The 19401-nt window shown below is 45.3% G+C and overlaps 1 protein-coding gene across 1 annotated transcript in view; it reads right to left on the reverse strand.

The window, feature by feature from the left end:
- Window positions 1–19401, reverse strand: part of LOC137418561 (NBAS subunit of NRZ tethering complex) — a gene marked incomplete at its 5' end in the record, with an annotated part of 165726 nt that overhangs the window by 23655 nt on the left and 122670 nt on the right. The window contains 4 exon segments of the mRNA XM_078783373.1: window positions 1482–1684; window positions 4014–4208; window positions 13942–14351; window positions 16018–16268. Coding sequence (XP_078639499.1) covers window positions 1482–1684; window positions 4014–4208; window positions 13942–14351; window positions 16018–16268 — 1059 coding nt within the window.

A 19401-nucleotide genomic window follows, 5' to 3' on the forward strand; every position in this document is an offset into this window, starting at 1 on the left:
CGAAGTGTTTGTATGTGGTTTTAAAGGAAGCTACTGATTACAGAGATAATCGCTGGATTGACATCGAGCTCAATCAAGTTTTGAATAGCCTTCGTGTGATCGAGCAAATCAAAAGCCTTCGTAAAGTCAATGGTGCATACGTTGGCAAAATGACACGGTTTATTGAGACCCCAGTGAATCTCATTGAGCAGGGTGACAAGGTAGTGGTTCACTGAGCTGCCCTTCATGTTACTGAACTGACGGGGTCAATCTGGTGCTCAATGTCAGCCATCACCCATTCTGCTAAGAAGCCTTCAAACACAGGGCGTAATCAAAATGGGACGAAGTTGCCTGTATTCAGTGACTGGTGTAGATTTGGGCACAGGACACACAGATGTAATCTTCCAGCTGTCTGGAAAGTGACCACAGCATGGACAATCATTGAAGAGCGTCGTCAAGGGCTCTGAAATTTCAAAAGCAAACTCTTTCAATAGCCGAATGGGAACATCAGTTGGATGTCCTACAATGTGCGAAGGTAATTGTAGGCATCCTGCTTCTCAATAGTTGGAGGGGGGAGGGCAGGCTGGCAATGCAGACAAATCAAGGCTGGGCAGCTCATTACAGATATGGACAAACAGTCCAATTCCTGCGCAATTTCTGTTGGCAGCTTATCTGAATCCAATAGAAAAGGTGATTGTTTGCACATACCAGTTAAATATCTGATCTGTTGATGCCGCTTACCCAAATTAAGTGTGTCCTTAAGGGAAAACTTGAGGAAATATTTAAGTAAATCCTCAAATCTTTCCGAAAGGATTCTTTATGCAACCGGGCCCTCGTCTTTAATTTAACCTCAGAAAAGGAATAAATTCAGATTCTGAATTAAACTCGGCTCCACATCTCCATGTTGTTCAATTGGTCTATGTAGCCCGAACAAGGTCTTCCTCGATCTTTGTATGGCACAGGTATTATGTGTACATTTGAGACAAACATTTTACAGACATAGTGTGGAGAAAAAAGCGACTTCATCAAGATAGTGTCACTAATACTTAGAGTGCCAAGGGGAGTGACCTCCTCCAAGCTCTGTGTGCTTGTCTGAAGTCAAGAACAGTGTTGTCTCCTGTATTTATCTACATGCGAGTACGTGATTTGTGTTGCAGCTCCTGAGAACACGTAAGGAAAAAAAGTGTGAAGGAGGTTTCCGGCTTACCTGCAAAGATGTTTTTGTTTAAGCCGTTTTAGTTGTCCGAGATATTAGGCTTATTTTACCAGCTGGGTCAATACATTTTGAAGAGTGTTCAAGAACCCCATTTTTTACTGCTACCTCTACTACTACTTCATATAAAATAACACATTTCAAAGCTTAACAGATCACTATCTGAGATGTCAGAATGTCCTATACCAGTACTTTTGAGGGGGTGGGTAGACATGAGTGGAGTAAATAAATCAGCAAAAGATACTGAAAGACCCCAGCAGGGACAGCTCCAGGGTTTGATCAAACTTACTGAAGAGCTTCCAATACGGTTTGCATGGCCTCCTGTAAAACGTTCTGCACCGAGCAAACATGTCCTCTCGCACACAGTTCCAGCAGGGCATTGACCTGATTAACAGGTTGACCAGCCAATGCAAGCTTAGATGCCACCCGTCGAACATCATCAGGTCGGGAACATGCCTCATCGTAAGCCTTTACCAGGTCTCGCAGCTTCACCTGTGGACCAATGCATTTAAAAAGCAGACTCAACATTGAAGCTATACTTTTTATAGATCTTCATAATTATGGGAGACCTAATTGACAATGGTCCAAATAAATGGTGTACTTGCTGACACACAAGGTATCAAGAAACTAACATTGCACAAAAAAGTAAAATGAAAAATTTCAATTTTTTTTAGAATGGGTAAGGAATTTAAAAAAAAAAAAATCTATGCTTTTGAAAGACACGGCGACAGAGAGACCCGGAGAAGAAGATACACGGCGACGAAAAGACACGGCGACGAAGAGACACGGCAACGAAGAGACACGGCGACGAAGAGACACGGCGACACGAAGAGACACGGCGACACGAAGAGACACGGCGACACGAAGAGACACGGCGACACGAAGAGACACGGCGACACGAAGAGACAGAGATGGAGAGAGAGAGGTAAAGAGAAGGTGAGAGATGCAAAGAGATGGTGAGAGAGGTAAAATATGGTGAGAGGTAAAAAGATGGTGAGAGAGGTAAAAAGATGGTGAGAGAGGTAAAAAGATGGTGAGAGAGGTAAAAAGATGGTGAGAGAGGTAAAAAGATGGTGAGAGAGGAAAAAAGATGGTGAGAGAGGTAAAAAGATGGTGAGAGAGGTAAAGAGATGGTGAGAGAGGTAAAAAGATGGTGAGAGAGGTAAAAAGATGGTGAGAGAGGTAAAAAGATGGTGAGAGAGGTAAAGAGATGGTGAGAGAGGTAAAAAGATGGTGAGAGGTAAAAAGATGGTGAGAGGTAAAAAGATGGTGAGAGAGGTAAAAAGATGGTGAGAGAGGTAAAAAGATGGTGAGAGGTAAAAAGATGGTGAGAGAGGTAAAAAGATGGTGAGAGAGGTAAAGAGATGGTGAGAGAGGTAAAAAGATGGTGAGAGGTAAAAAGATGGTGAGAGGTAAAAAGATGGTGAGAGGTAAAAAGATGGTGAGAGGTAAAAAGATGGTGAGAGAGGTAAAAAGATGGTGAGAGAGGAAAAAATATGGTGAGAGGAAAAAAGATGGTGAGAGAGGAAAAAAGATGGTGAGAGAGGTAAAAAGATGGTGAGAGAGGAAAAAAGATGGTGAGAGAGGTAAAAAGATGGTGAGAGAGGAAAAAAGATGGTGAGAGAGGTAAAAAGATGGTGAGAGGTAAAAAGATGGTGAGAGGTAAAAAGATGGTGAGAGAGGTAAAGAGATGGTGAGAGAGGTAAAAAGATGGTGAGAGAGGTAAAAAGATGGTGAGAGAGGTAAAAAGATGGTGAGAGAGGTAAAAAGATGGTGAGAGAGGTAAAAAGATGGTGAGAGAGGTAAAAAGATGGTGAGAGAGGTAAAAAGATGGTGAGAGAGGTAAACAGATGGTGAGAGAGGTAAAGAGATGGTGAGAGAGGTAAAAAGATGGTGAGAGAGGTAAAAAGACGGCGAGAGAGGTAAAAGGATGGTGAGAGGTAAAAAGACGGTGAGAGAGGAAAAAAGACGGCGAGAGAGGTAAAAGGATGGTGAGAGGTAAAAAGATTGAGAGATAAAGTGATAGATACAATGACAGATAAGAGATCGAGATAGACAGGGACACAAATAGAAGCTGAGATTGAGGCAGCATTGAAAGCAGAAATGGAAGCACATCAGGATGTAGATATAGATGTACAAATTGATTCTGATAGCTAGGCAGTGGCGATGACATAACTAGAGGCCGAATGAATTGTGATACCAGCAGTATTGAAGGTAGAGGGTGGTAGAGTAGTAACAGATGAGGTAGAGACTGAGGAGTAAATATAGGCAATGGGAGAAGAGTGAGGGAAGTTACTGTAAAAGCAGTGACAGAGGAGGTTGTAGCCTTTCTCACATGAGCAGAGACAACAGAAGAACCAGAGGTAGAGTAGATGGCAACGAGAGCAAAATTATAGCTGAGATGGAAGACATAGAAACTGACAAGGGACAATCAGCTAGAAAAGGAATAAGTAGAAGTACGAGTTGGTTGGAAGAGGAATAATGAGGCTTGAGTCAAGCCTGGAGTGCTGAGTAAGTTGGAAGTGAAGCAGAGTAAGATGTGAGTGAGCACTCCACCTGCTGGAGGCAAGAAACAGCATGCCGACATCGAGTAGAGACATACCGCAACAGATTGCCAGTCCTCAGTCACTCAAACCGTACTTCCTCCCCCCCCAATATCTTGAGGAATAAATCAACTTTTAAAACGAAACTAAAACGAACTGATTTTCAAAAAAAGTCAAAAAAGGCATGGGCTTCTAATATCCACCGAGTTCAAAACAGGTAAACATGTTCGCTGTTTGGCTGCATCATGATTAGATTTAAACAGACGATGCAAGGAAACCTCAGGGTTGCGCTGGAGAGCTTGAATGACATCACTATCCAAAGATTCGAGATGTGACTTCCAGTTTAGCAGCTGTTGTAGAACTGACATATAACCAGCTTCACCCCCAATCTCCTCCTTCTCCTTCATTTTGGCTAAGTGCTGCACAAGGAGCATGGACCGTTCCAAGATTTCACGTCGTACTTTTAGTAGCAACTGTAAAACAACACAGCAAAAGGGACTGAGTCTCCACCCAACAGCACAGTGCAGGGACAGGAACTACGCACACATACAACATGTGACACGCGACAGGGGATGGGGTGATTTTCTGCTCATAAGCACAGCAAGGGAAGCGGGGTTCTGTTTATCGGCACAGCACAGGAATGGAGGGGGGGTTAGGGGAGGAGGTTCCACTTAACAGCACAGGATGGGGAGGAAGGGGGTGCTCATCGGCACACATTTCTTTTTTCCACGTCAATGCAGATTACTGTTTCTGTCCAAATGTGCAGAGAGACACTTAAATATGACAGAGCATTTTACATATGGGTTCTTATACTCCTCCATCACTATACATAAAAATTGCATTTATAAAAACAATCTCATCCATTGCAAGGATATAAAATTAAATATTAAAATAGGACCAAAGATAATAAATAACAACTACAATGGCACTTGGTGGAATGCATACCTCCGCCAGGCTGAACAGTTTATGATTTGTATCCCACAAATAGGCCGGATCTGGATCCGGACCTTAACCAAAATCTAATCGGCTTGTTCTCGTCACCTACCCAACTCATCCACCAGGTTTTTTTTTTTTTTTTGTATACAAGATCGAGGCTCGTGAAAGAGCGAACATTAATCACACAGAAAGACAAACCGAGACAAAAACATATAACATCGGGAGCGGTAGACAAGATGGGGAGAGACGGGGAAGGACACAAACACAACCTGTAGGAATATTTGGGGCACAGAGCACAGACAGAGCTGGGGGAGCAAGGCCGGAGAGGAGTCGGTGGAGTGAGTGAAAGGCCCTCGGAGTTAGCTTCATCGCGGGAGATTCCAATGATTCTGAACGCTTTGGTTTCAACAGCGTGAAGCCGAGCTAGGTGTGAGGCAGGAGCACCGGCCCATAGGGGAGAACAGTATTCCATTGAGCTGCGGATGAAAGCCTTGTATGTGGTGAGGAGCTCAGGTGTGCCGAGGAAGGACTTCGCACGACGGAGGATGCCCAGTCGGCGACTGGCTTTGGAGGCCAGCTTGGAAATGTGGTTTTCCCAAGAAAGATCATGGCAGATAGTGAGACCCAAAAGCTTGAGCGACAGAACTTCTTGGAGAGGATTGTTGAGAAAGTAGATGGGAGGGTTGTCCAGTCGATCTTTTCGGAGAGACATAGTAAGGGTGTGAGATTTGTCAGGATTGAAAGACATGTTCCACTTGTTTGACCAGTCTGTGATTTTGTCCAAGTCTTCAGAGAGTGAGGAAGCTGCAAACTGCCGATCTGAGGGAAGAGGAATTGGAGCGGCAGAGAGTGGAGTCATCAGCAAAGAGATAGAGAGGATTTTCAAGAGAGTCAGAGAGATCATTGATGAAGACCAGAAAAAGTACAGGGCCCAGAACACTGCCTTGGGGAACTCCAGCCTGAACAGGAAGAGGAGATGAGAACCCCATTGAGGGCCACACGTTGACGACGACTAGAGAGGAAGTCAGCCAGCCATGCGTGGAGCTTTCCATGGATACCAAAGGAGGAAAGTTTGGTGAGCAGAGCGGGGTGCCAGACCGTATCGAAGGCACATGATATGTTGAGTGAGATAGCTCTAATTTCCTGTTTGGCATTGAGGACCTCCATCCATTGTTGAGACAGCAGAAGCAGCATGTCCAGAGTAGAGTGACCTGGTCTGAAACCAAATTGATGCTCAGAGATCAAGCCATTGGAGAAGAGGAAAGATTTCATATCTGAAGCAATGATGGATTCCATGACTTTGCTGATAATTGGGAGAAGGCTGATTGGTCTGTAGTTGCTAGGATCTGTTTTTGCACCTTTTTTGTGCAAAGCAGTGATGTTGGCTGATTTCCAAGCAGATGGCAGTTGACCTTGAGCAAAAGAGAGGGTGAAGAGAACAGAGAGAGGGTGAGATAGAGCGGCAGAGCAGGATTTTAGGACCCGTGGGCTGATGCCGTCGGGTCCAGTTGCAGAATCAGAGTCGAGGGTTGACAGAAACTTTTCCACCTTGTCAGGAGGAAAGGACACGGAGTCCAGGAGAAGCTGGGTACGACTGGGTATGGTGGGTACAGAGAGGGATGGGTTTGGGACACAAGATTTAGAGGCAAACACAGAGTTGAGGCATTCAGCTTTTTCACGTGCGGAGTCAGCTGTGTAGCCATTTGAGGTAAGGGAGGGGATGGAGGGGGAACAAACACCAGAAACGGATTTGACTAGACGCCACCAGGATTTGGAAGAGGGAGACAGATAAGAGAGTTCAGTCTTGAGAACGGAGAGATATTGTTTCCTGGCTCTCCTGAGGGTGGACACACACTTGTTTCGGGCTTTGTGAAAGGAAATGAGATTTCCTTCTGTTGGATTTGCTTTCCAGGTGACGAAGGCAAGTTGTTTCTGGGCAACAGGCTCACCACAAGATTCCGTGTACCATGGACGGGAGGAAGGGTATGACAACTGAAGACGGGATGGGATAAATCTGTGCATGAGGGAGAGCAATTAACTTTGGAAGAATTCCCAGGATGAGTTGATGTCAGAGGTGGTAGAGATGGGAGACCAGTCCAGATGATTGATGGCTGCTTGAAGACCGTGCCAGTTGGCCTGAGTGAAATGCCAGACTCGTCGACACTGAGCAGGCTCCCTGAGAATGGTCAGAGAGATGTCCACTTTAACAACGACATGATCAGATGATCCGATTGGCGCAGAAGAAGAGCAGCAGACATTTTCAGGGAAGTTAGTCATAACCAAGTCCAGAAGAGAAGATGCTCCGTTGACTGAGATCCGGGTCGGGAAATTGACAGATTGTATCAGTCCCAGTGAGTCGCAGAAGTCCTTTGCTGAGGAGCCATGGTTGGTGAGGGAGGTACCCACACCCAGCCAACTGGCATGATGACAGTTGAAATCACCACATATGAGGAAGAGAGAGTTGGGATGAGTAGATAGAAGTTGGTCCATATTATCAGACAGCGAGATGTAGATGGAGTCATCACTGTTTGGTGGACGGTACAACACACATATGAACAAGAGGTGGGAGCGAAGGGGAAGCCGTAGCCAGAGGTATTCCTGGGGGTGAGGTGGAGAGAGTACAGTGCAGGGCGAGTGAGGAAGATAGTTTTTGATAAAGATAGCAACCCCACCTCCAGGATGAGGCTCAGGTCTATCATACCGGAGGAGGGAGTAACCTGGGAGAGATACCAAGGCATCAGAGACATCATGAAGGAGGAAAGTTTCTGTTAAGCAGATCACGTCTGGTTTGACAGAAGCAACCTGTATGGAGAGATCAGTTAAGTTTGAACGAAGGCCCCGGATGTTTGAGGTCCATACCGTTGATGAAGAGGAAGGGGGAGCATCGGATACAGAACAGGGGGGAGGAGGGGCAGGGTAAGATGTGGAAGAGGTGGAAGAGGTAGGGAGAGCTGTTGGAGGTGTGTCAGAGATTTCAGAATAGCTCGGAGAAAGGGAAGGATGGGGCGGACAAAAGGTTTGATGGTGATTGGGTGAGGCACAATGACGTGGTAAGAAATGAGGGTGGGGAGATTTGAAGGGGAGGGGTGAGGGGGGAGTTTGGGAGGGAAGGGACAAGGGGAAAGGGCTCCCAGGTTTTGTCATAATCTGTCCATAATTTTTTGAGATATTGCGCTATACAGTGCATCGTATTGACTTCCGTTTCTGGTTCCCCGGGTGAGGTTGTGTATCGTCTGAGCTCGTCCACGTCGATCAAAGTTGAGTTGTTTTTTTCTCAAAGTTAAGTATTTTGTTTTGCTGTGTTTGTGTCGACTGTGTTTCTGGTTCGATCGCGTTTTGCATTTCGTGCACAATTGTGTATTAGTCAGTCTGTTTGGGCATTCATGTTTTTGGGGCCTGGTTAGCCTAGAGGCCTGCCCAGTCGCTTCCGTATGGTCTTTTCTTATTCACGTTCGATCTCTCTCTGGATTTTTTTTTCACCCCCTACTTTTTCCTTTTTTTCCCTTTCCCTCCGGATCTCAGTCAACGGTACATCATCTCTTCCAGACTTGGTTATGACAAACTTCCCTGCAAATGTCTGCTGTTCTTCTTCTGCTCCAATCGGTTCATCTGATCATGTGCTTGTTAAAGTGGACATCTCTCTGGCCATTCTCAGAGAGCCTCCTCAGCATCGACGAGTCTGGAATTTCACTCAGGCCGACTGGCACGGTCTTCAGGCAGCCATCAATCACCTGGAATGGTCTCCCATCTCCACTGCCTCTGACATCAACTCATCCTGGGAATTCTTCCAAAGAAAATTGCTCTCACTCTCATGCACAGATTTATCACATCTCGTGTTCAGTTGTCATACCCTTCCTCCCATCCATGGTACACTGAATATTGTGGTGAGGCAGTTGCCATGAAACAACTTGCCTTTGCCTATTGGAAGGCTAATCCAACTGAGGGCAATCTCAGTTCCTTTCACAAAGCCCAGCACAAGTGTGTGTCTACCCTCAGGAGAGCCAGGAAACAATATATCTCTATTCTCAAGACTGAACTCTCAAACCTGTCCCCCTCCTCCAAATCCTGTTGGCATCTGGTCAAATCTGTTCCTGGTGTTTGCTCCCCTTCCATGGCCTCCCTTACCTCAAACGGCGACACAGCTGACACCGCATGTGAAAAAGCTGAATGCCCTAACTCTGTGTTTGCCTCAAAATCTTGTGTCCCGAACCCATCTCTCTCTGTACCCACCTCACCCAGTCGAGCCCAGCTGCTCCTGGACTCTGTGTCCTTCTCTTCTGACAAGTTGGATAAGTTTCTGTCAAACCCCGACTCTGATTCTGCAACTCGACCAGACGGCAATAGCCCACGGGTCCTAAAATACTGCTCTGCCGCACTATCTCACCCTCTATCTGTTCTCTTCACCCTCTCTTTTGCTCAAGGTCATCTGCCATCTGCTTGGAAATCGGCCAACATTACCGCTTTACACAAAAAAGGTGCAAAAACAGATCCTTGCAACGACAGACCTATCAGCCTGCTCCCAATCATGAGCAAGGTCATGGAATCCATCATCGCTTCTGATATTAAATCCTTCCTCTTCCCCAATGGCTTGATCTTGGATCATTAATTTGGATTCAGACCAGGTCATTCTACTCTGGACATGCTGCTTCTGCTGTCTCAACAATGGATGGAGGTCCTCAAAGCTAAACAGCAAATAAGAGCCGTCTCACTTGACATACAGTATCTCGTGCCTTCGATACGGTCCGACACCCCGCTCTGCTCACCAAACTCTCATCCTATGGTGTCCATGGAAATCTCCACGCATGGCTTGTGGGACTTGCTTTCTGGTCGCAGTCAACATGTGGCCCTGAATGGAATTCTCTCTTCTCCCCTTCCTGTTCAGACTGGAGTTCCCCAAGGTAGTGTTCTGGGCCCTGTGCTTTTTTGGTATTCATCAATGATCTTTCTGACTCTCTGGAAAATCCTCTCTATCTCTTTGCTGATGACTCCACTCTCTGACACTCCATCTCTCAGCCCTCAGATCGGCAGGCAGCAGCCTCTTCACTCTCTGCAGACCTGGACAAAATCACAAACTGGTCAAACAAGTGGAACATGTCTTTCAATCCTGACAAATCTCACACTCTCATTATGTCTTTCCGAAAAGTCCGACTGGAAAACCCTCCCATCTACTTTCTCAACAATCCTCTCCAATAAGTTCCATCACTCAAGCTTTTGGGTCTCACTATCTGCCATGATATTTCCTGGGAAAACCACATTTCCAAGCTGGCCTCCAAAGCCAGTCGCCGACTGGGCATCCTCCGTCGTGCGAAGTCCTTCATTAGCACACCTGAGCTCCTCACCACATACAAGGCGTTCATCCATAGCTCAATGGAATACTGCTCTCCACTCTGGGCCGGTGATCCTGCCTCACACCTTGCTCGGCCTCACGCTGTAGAAAACAAAGCTTTCAGGATCATTGGTATCTCTCACGATGAAGCTGATTCTGAGGTCCTTTCACTCTCTCACCGCAGGCAGGTTAGGTTGGTGGTCGTTCTGCCTTCTACCGACTCCTCTCTGGCCTTGCTCCTCCTGCTCTGTCTGTGCTGTGTCCCCCAAATATTTCTGCAGGACACACAATAACTGCCAGCAACCCTCTTCTGGTGAAACTGCCAAAATTAAGACTCTGCTCACCTTCACTCTTTCATTCCTCTTTTTTCCCGTCTCTGGAACAAACTCCCACACTCTCTTCAATCCCACTCCTCCCTCCAGCTGTCCAAAACCTTGATCTTTTCTAACCCCGTTAATACACCCAAAATCCACAGCTTTCAATCCCCGACTTCATTCCTGAAATTCCTTATAGTGTCAATTTGTTTTGTACCATGTACCCCCCCCCCCCCCCCCCCCCAGCCATCTCCCTTCGAACAGATCTCCCGATGTCCCTGTTCTCTACGGTTGTGCTTGTGTGCTTCCCTCTTTCTCCACATCTTGTCTCCACCTCCCTTTATTGTTTTACGTGTCCGTTTTTGTTTTTTATGTGCCAATATGTGTTTGATGTGGTAGCTCTTAAACGAGCCTCGATGTTGTATACAACAAACAAAAAAATCAAAAAAAAAATCGTTTTTGGTCCCATCAATCAATCACTTAAAAAAAGAAGAATCACTTAAAAAGTTCTCGTATCCGGATCCAGCTTTTGTTCTGATCCATCCATAACCTTTTGACATATCCTGCGCACAGACAGACAGGTGTGAAAACATAACCTCTGCTACTGGCTTGGATGCCATCAGTGCACGAGTTCTAAAAACCTGCTTTGCTGCTCTTGCACATCCTCTTTCAGCACTATTAACCCCATAACTTGCCGTGGATCATCTTCCATTTGCTTCATAGTCAGCCAACATCACTGCACTACATAAACATGGTGCAAAAGCTGATCCCCTTAACTACGGTTCTATCAGCGTACTTCCAATTATCAGCAACAAGGCCTTGGGATCCATTGCCACAGGTGACATAAAATCCTTGCTTTTCTCCAATGGCCTGATCTCAAACCATCAGTTTGGATTCAGACCAGGTCACTCCACCTTGTACATGCTGCTTCTGCTCACCCAACAATGGCTGGAGGCCCTCAATGTCAGACATGAGATGAGGGCCATCTCTTTAGACATACACTACATGGCCAAAAGTATGCGGACACCCCTTCTAATTAGTGGATTCGGCTGTTTCAGCCACACCCATTGCTGACAGGTATATATAATCAAGCACACAGCTATGCCACCTCCAGAGACAAACATTGGCAGTAGAATGAGCCGTGCTGAAGAGCTCAGCAACTTTCAACGTGGCACCGTCATAGGATGCCACCTTTCCAAGAAGTCAGTTCGTCAAATTTATGCCCTACTAGAACTGCCCCGGTAAACTGTAAGTGCTGTTATTGTGAAGTGGGAACGTCTAGGAGCAACAACAGCCCAGCCACACAGTGGTAGGCCACACAAGCTCACAGAACGGGACTGCCGATTGCTGAAGCATGTAGCGCGTAAAACTCGTCATCTGTCCTCGGTTGCAACACTCACTACCGAGTTCCAAACTGCCTATGGAAGCAACGTCAGCACAACAACTGTTCGTCGGGAGCTTCATGAAATGGGTTTCCATGGCCCGAGCAGCCGCACACAAGCCTAAGATCACCATGTGCACTGCCAAGCATCGGCTGGAGTAGTATAAAGCTCGCCGCCATTGGACTCTGGAGCAGTGGAAACGCGTTCTCTGAAGTGATGAATCACGTTTCACCATCTGGCAGTCTGACGGACGAATCTGGGTTTGGCGGATGCCAGGAGAATGCTGCCTGCCTGAATCCATAGTGCCAACTGTAAAGTTTGGTGGAGGAGGAGTAATTGTCTGGGGCTGTTTTTCATGGTTCGGGCTCGGCCACTTAGTTCCAGTGAAGGGAAATCTTAACGCTACAGTATACAATGACATTCTAGATGATTGTGTGCTTCCAACTTTGTGGCAACAGTTTGGGGAAGGCCCTTTCCTGTTTCAGCATGACAATGCACCCATGCACAAAGTGAAGTCCATGCAATAATGGTTTGTCGAGATCGGTGGGAAGAAATTGACTGGCCTGCTCAGAGCCCTGATCTCAACCCAACCGAACACCTTTGGGATGGATTGGAACGCCGACTGCGAGCCAGGCCTAATAGCCCAACATCAGTGCCCGACTTCAGTAATGCTCGTGGCTGAATGGAAGCAAATCCACGCAGCAATGTTCCGACATCTAGTGGAAAGCCTTCCCAGAAGAATGGAGGTTGTTATCACAGCAAAGGGAGGGGGGGGGGGGGGGGAGGGACCAACTCCATGTTAATGCCCATGATTTTGGAATGAGATGTTTGAAGAGCACACATGGGTGTGATGTTTGGGTGTCCACATACTTTTGGCCATGTAGTTGATCTCCAGCGTTCTATTGCCTGGGAATCCCCGGTTTGCTCTCCAAACTCTCAGCTTTTGGCATCCATGGCCACCTCCACACATGGCTGACTGACTTCCTCTACTCTCAGAGCCAATGGATAACTCTCAAAGGGATATGTTCATCTCTCCCTGTCACGACTAGAGTGCCCTGAAGCAGTGTTTTTGTGCCAGTCCCATTTCCATTTTTCATCAACGATCTCTCTGACTGAAAAACCCTCTGTCTTTTTGCTGATGACTGCACCTTCTGCTGTAAAACTCCTCATCTTTCAGACAGGTAGGAATCAGCCTCTTCCCTCTCTGGAGACCTTGGTAGAATCACGAGCTGGTCAAACTCTTGGAATATGTCTTTCAATCCAGACAAGATTAACACACTCACTCTGTCTCTCCAAACAGACCATTTGAACCTTTCAATGTATTTCCTAACAATCCTCTTGAGGAAGTTCAGTCACTCAAGCTTTTGGGTCTCACTATCTGACATGATCTTTCCTAGGAAAATCACATTTCCAAGCTGGCCTCCAAAGCCAGTCACCGACTGGGCATCCTCTGTCGTACAAAGCCTTTCCTTGGTACACTTGACTTTTGATACAACTTTTTGGTACAACTTTTATCTAAAGGCAAAGGCCTTCATCCACAGCTTCGTGCAGTACTGCTCTCCCCTCTGGGATGGTGCCCCTACCCAACACCTTGCCCAGTTTGATGCCGTGGAAACCAAGGCCTCCAAAATCAATAGAATCTCCCACGATTAAGCTTAGTCCTCATTGACCACCTCTTCGTTCCTCTTTTTTCCACCCATGGAACCAACTTTCTCAGTCTCATCAATCTCATTCCTCCTTTCAGCGCATCAATATATCTGTTCACCGGCATCTCAGGTCATCTCCCATAACCCTCCCAAAGCCTACTTCTTTCCAAGTTACCAGTTTTCATTCTGTTACACTACCGTGATTGAGAGTTTGCTGCTGTATTCCTCGTTCACGCAGTGTCCTCCCCATGTCCTTATTCTTCCATACATCCCTTGTTTCTCCAAGGCATGTTCTATTTTGTCCTTCAACCCTGCTGTTGGTGTCCCCTGCCCCCTTTCTTTCAAGTGTCCTTTTTGTTCTGTTGCATCCTGATCCATTCTGTCTTCCAGGAGCCTCGACCTTGTATACAAAACATTTTTTTTTTTTAAACCTAGAATTTTAGTAGCTAGACTAATGTAGTAGAAGTTATCCTCAATCTTTCTAATGCTTGTGTAAAAATGTAAATCTCATTGGAAAAATGCAATGCTCCGTTAAGAAATTCCATTTGATTGATATCCCAATACTGGTGTGAGAAATATGAGAAAAAGCTTATGAGACTTACCTGGCCAACTGCACGTGGTGAGACACATACAGACTGTAAAAAGGTGCCTATATCTGGTGGATCCAAGTTTTGCATCAGCTGCTCACATTCAGAGAATCGAGATAACCACTCGGTCTCACCAATTTCTCTGGTTCGAATTTCCTCTGTACTTCTTTGATCAGTCGGAATAGACAGAACCTCTCTCGATGTTTCATTGACTGAAGCATCATCATCTCCTTTCATAGACCCGCCTTGCCAAAAGAGGAGGTGCAACCAGCTGCAAAATAAGGTAGAGACTGGAATACTATGGGTTGGTCCTCCTGGTAACTCTGCCAACAATGTGGCCAGCGCAGACACATTCTGTGCAGTCAGCTCCGAATGTACGGCCTCCAGAGGGGACTCGCCCATCACCAGCTGCTTGTAATCCAAGCCTAAGACAACAAAAGACAGAATTCCTCATTGTAACTTTCCTGGAAGCACGATCATTTATACTTACGGTGACATGCGACTAATATTTTAACTTCTCAAGTTGGCACTTTTGCCTCATCTGCAGAGGAGAAAATTGAACGACTGAACTTTCTTTAAATACATCAAGCTTAACAAGTAAACACAATATTAACTTACACAGAGTGACCCCAAAAAAGTGGGCCCCTGCAAAAGTTTTCACGAACACGGACCTTCATAGTTTTCGAAAAAGTCAGACACGGACCGAAAAAGTCGGAGCCGGACACGAAAAGTCGGACACGGACCTTCATAGTTTTCGTTGAACGTCTTTTATTTTTTCAGGTCCCTAACTGAAGTGAGTTAACCCTAACTGAATTGGGTGACTTCCAGCTTTCCCTGGCTAGGGTGGGGAGAGGCGACTCACCCCCCCCCCCCCCCACCACCACCACCACCTCCATGTCGAAAACACTTGAAACTCCGATTAAAAATTGCAAAATATGTCGGTGTGGGGGGTGGGCTTCCAGCCCCGCTGGGAAGTGAAGGTTAAGGGAGAGTGTATCTGCCAAGTTTCTTGAATTTGTGACATTCACTAGCCATGTGGCGGACACCTAAATAAAAGTCATTTTCTGTAGAAAAATATTTGCAGACAGATTTGTTCTTACAGACAAAGCGCCTATTCTGCACACCTTTGCAACACGGAAAACACCCAGGAAATCTCAAGTTCCAAAGTTTGTGAAAAGAAATAGACAGCATGGCATGGTCTTGAATATGAATTCACCAGAGGAGGCCTCTCTGGCCAACCGAGAATCAGGAAGGTCACCCGAGAACATCGCTGCCGTTGCTGAATCAGTCGCTCGCAGTCCCAACTAGAAGGGCACTCGATAGAGCTGACCAGTTTACGTTTTATATCCCACTGATAGGCTGGATCTGGATTCAGACCTGAACCAAAACTAATCGGCTTGTCACTTACCCAACTCATCCACGAAGTTTTGTCATAATTCATCCACAACTTTTTGTGATATCGTGCTGCATATAGTTTTTGGCCCCATCACTTAATGGTGAAGAATCACTTTTAAAAAATTATCTGATCCGGATCCAGATTCGAATCTTCACGAAAATCGAATCGATTCGACCTTTTCACACACCCAACATATTTCGTCTGAATCCGTCCACAACTTTTTGAGGTATTTTGATTTTTATCCTTTTTTTGTCCTATCTCTCAATGGTGAGGAATAACAGTGCATACAAGTCATCAATAACTTTGCTCGATGTGTGGCCCTCTGCATAGAGTGAAATGGTGCCCATTCGGAGAATATCATCAAAAATCGGTGACGTCAGTAATTTCATTGTAAAATTGTCAAATTTCTCTGTGGACAACTGAAATTTTCAGAGATATTTTGACTATGAGCAAGTAATATGATCTGCTAGCTTTGTTTGCTTTGATTGGATAATATTAAGGTTATGAAACTTTTCCCAGGGCCCACTTTTTTGGGGTCGCCCAGTACATAATGAAATTTGTAACATCCAAGTGAAATATCCTGAATTTTAAAAAAAACTCGAGTTCTTGAAGCGTTCACTATAATGAACGCTTCAAGAACTCTCGAGTGTTTTTCAAAATTCAAAGGGAAAATGGAACAAAAGGGACATATGCACCTGGAGCAATAGGGTGCAGTTTCTGCAACAGCTGAAAATGTGCTTCGGGCTGACCAGGGTGCATGGTGTGACTCGTGCAACCACACTCTTTCAGAAGACCAAAGTAGGTGCAGAGACGGGCGTGGTCCCTTCCCGAAAGGCTAGGGAATACAACACATGCCAGCCTTGACAGCACGGCCTCACGCTGGTTGCGAAGTTCCCTGAGCAAGTCCTGAGCTGTGATGCGCTCTTCCACTTCTGATGCTGAGAGTCTGAAATTGAAGCACGAAGAAGCAGGAAGCATGATGCATCACACAAAAATAATAGATACATATACACATGTACGCACTGCTGTGCAAGTCTCAAGACATTTGGAATTTTTCTACTCTGATGCATAATGAAACTAAAACTGTGTGTTCTATGCAAATACACCTTGATAAAAAAATAAAATCTTATTCAAATAATTATATTTATAAACAACATACCTTGATATAAACTAATAACGAATATGTCCATCCATTTCCTTCAACACCAATCAAATTCCTCTTTTTGAGTAACAAGAGTAACAGTTCTAAAGGGTAATTCTAAAGAGTTCTAAAGGGTAATTCTAAAGGGTGCTTTTTATTAGCTCTTGTGGAATGGTGTTCCATGCTTCTTCCAAGACCTTTGAAACATCAAACTTTGAAACTTCCAAGACCTTTGAAAAGATCATACAAGTTGCTGGGATTATTTATAAGAGGTAAATATTTGGCTATGTCTGTCCATGAAAATGAAGAACTTTTCAAACCCTACCCTACCCTAAAGGGTAATTAGGAGGGATGTAAAGGGTAATTCTAAAGGGTTCTAAAGGTTAATTATGAACGGTCCTAAAGGGTAATTCCAAACGGTGTTTCTAAAAGGTAATTCTAAAAGGTAATTCTAAAGGGTGATTCTAAAGGGTGATTCTAAAGGGTGATTCTAAAGGGTGATTCTAAAGGGTGATTCTAAAGGGTGATTCTAAAGGGTAATTCCAAAGGGTAATTCTAAAGGGTAATTCTAAAGATTTCTAAAGGGTAACTAAAGGATTCTAAAGGGTAATTATGAAGGGTTATAAAGGATAATTCTAAAGGGTTCTAAAGGGAAATTCTGAAGGGTTCTAAAGGGTAATTCTAAAGGGTTCTAAAGGGTAATTCTAAAGGTTCTAAAGGGTAATTCTAAAGGTTTCTAAAGGGTAATTATGAAAGTTTCTAAAGTGTAATTATGAAGGGTTCTAAAGGGTAATTCTAAAGGTTTCTAAAGGATAATAATAAAAGGGTTCTAAAGGGTAATTATGAGGGGTGTAAAGGGCAATTCTATAGGTTTCTAAAGGATAATAATAAAAGGGTTCTAGGAGTAATTCTAAAGGGTTCTAAGGGGTAATTCTCAAGGTTTCTAAAGTGTAATTATGAAGGATTGTAAAGGATAATTAGGAGGGGTGTAAAGGGTAATTCTAAAGGGTTCTAAGCAGTAATTCTAAAGGTTTCTAAACTGTAATTATGAAGGGTTCTAAAGGGTAATTATGAGGGGTTCTAAAGGGTAATTCTAAAGGTTTCTAAAGGGTAATTATGAAGGATTCTAAAAGATAATTCTAAAGGGTTCTAAAGAGTAATTCTAAAGGATTCTAAAGCGCAATTCTAAAGGATTCTAAAGTGTAATTATGAGGTGTTCTAAAGGGTAATTCTAGAGGTTTCTAAAGGGTAATTCTAATGGGTTTCGTTCGTGTTGATAGGCTTTGGCTATTTCATATGAAAAATGCCAAATTCAACCGTTTTCTTTGGACAGGGGTGCGATTTATTACTTGCAAAATCGAAGATTTTTCAAGTATATTGGTCGGTTGCGTTTGTGGTTCTGTCTGCCTGTCTGTCTGTCTGTTTGTTACAGTTTGCCGGAAAAGATTCCGGCAAGTATGTTGATCGGTTGGTTTGTCTGTTTGTCCGCAGTACTACGTCTACACCGTTGCACGTAGAATCGCCAAACTTTACACACATATTTGTCTTGCCCTGGAATAGACCTGTGCCCACTTTATAACTCTCTCAGCCCAAGGCCTCCATTATGACGTCATAATTCGATAATTCGACAAGTACAAAACTTCATCCAATCAAGATGCAATTTCTTGAGCGACATGACTGCATGGCATGAACTGGTGGAGAAAAAAAAAAATGATGACGTCATCGGTCACGTGGTTCGGTCGCCATCTTGGAAAAACGGAAAAACTTTGCACCTCTATATCTCGGAAAGTGCGGAATAGAAAACATTGAGACATGGCTCATTGTAAAGAACTCTCCATGGGGAATAAAATATTGTTATGTCGATGGGGTAGTGATATGTAGAGCAGATAGAGCTGAGTAGGTAACATGCTTCGAGGTGTCGTGGTAAGGAAAACTACCTGTAATAAGTTCATGTGTAGGCGTTTTGTCGGGTAAGGAGTATACTTGTGAACCTACCAGGAGGTTCGAGTGATAAGTAGTGTAGGGATTAAAGAGTAGCGCCCCTGTGTGTCCTCACCTGGTTAGCAAACCTTTGTCCCTTTTGGCACTGCAGACCAACATAGACATTCCGACGGATCCTTAGCGCAACACTAAGTAACGCCCTTCCCTGACATGACTTAGGAAGAAACCAGGCCAGGACACCGCCGCATGGCCGCCACCATTTACACCTCCAACAGGCCTATCCACCTCGAATAGCACGCGCTATGACACCAGGAGCAGGGAGCGGGAGTGGGAGTGACGCAGTGGGCATGCACCTGGGCGAGCCGGCGAGTCAGTGGAGGAGACTGATTGGTTGGCAGCGCGCCAAGGCTGACGCCACGAAGAAGGTGATATTAGCGAGTGCCGAACGCCATTGGAGTGAGTTGGACTTTTTGTGGAAAGAGTTGAGTTCGTAGAGACGAGGACTTTGGTTCGAGTGAGTGAGTTGCGCAGCATGAGTTGGGTTTTGAGAAGCGAGTTGGAAGGACGTGAGTGAGTGAGTGAGTTGGCCAAGTGAGATTCCTGGCAGATTCCTGGCCCTGGCAGTCTCTAGCGGCGCTCGGTTTTCTTCGTCTGCCTAGCCCGAGTTGAGTTCGCTGCTTCTGACACGTTCCTTTATTTCGCTTGGACGTCCTTTTGCTTGGCTCTTAGCGTGCAGTCGCACCTGCGTTCTCTCCGTTCCTGTCTTTTTGTGCTTTGTGTGGAGATCGACCTCGTGTCGAGCCGCTGGCCTGTGTTGGACACGCAGTGCTCGTTTTCGTGGTGCTGGGGTCGGTGCTCGGTGCTTTGGATTTTGGAGCGAGGGACCTCATGGTGTGCGATTGGTGCTTTGGAGCTTGGAGCGAGGCCTCGTGGGTACATCGGGGCCGAACGGAGCCGTGTTGGACGGCAGCCAAGAACAGGACGACAAAGATCAGAT

This window comes from Myxine glutinosa, chromosome 8 (genome assembly GCF_964187855.1).
Source record: "Myxine glutinosa chromosome 8, kmMyxGlut1.1, whole genome shotgun sequence".
In the NCBI taxonomy this organism is placed as follows: Eukaryota; Metazoa; Chordata; class Myxini; order Myxiniformes; family Myxinidae; genus Myxine; species Myxine glutinosa.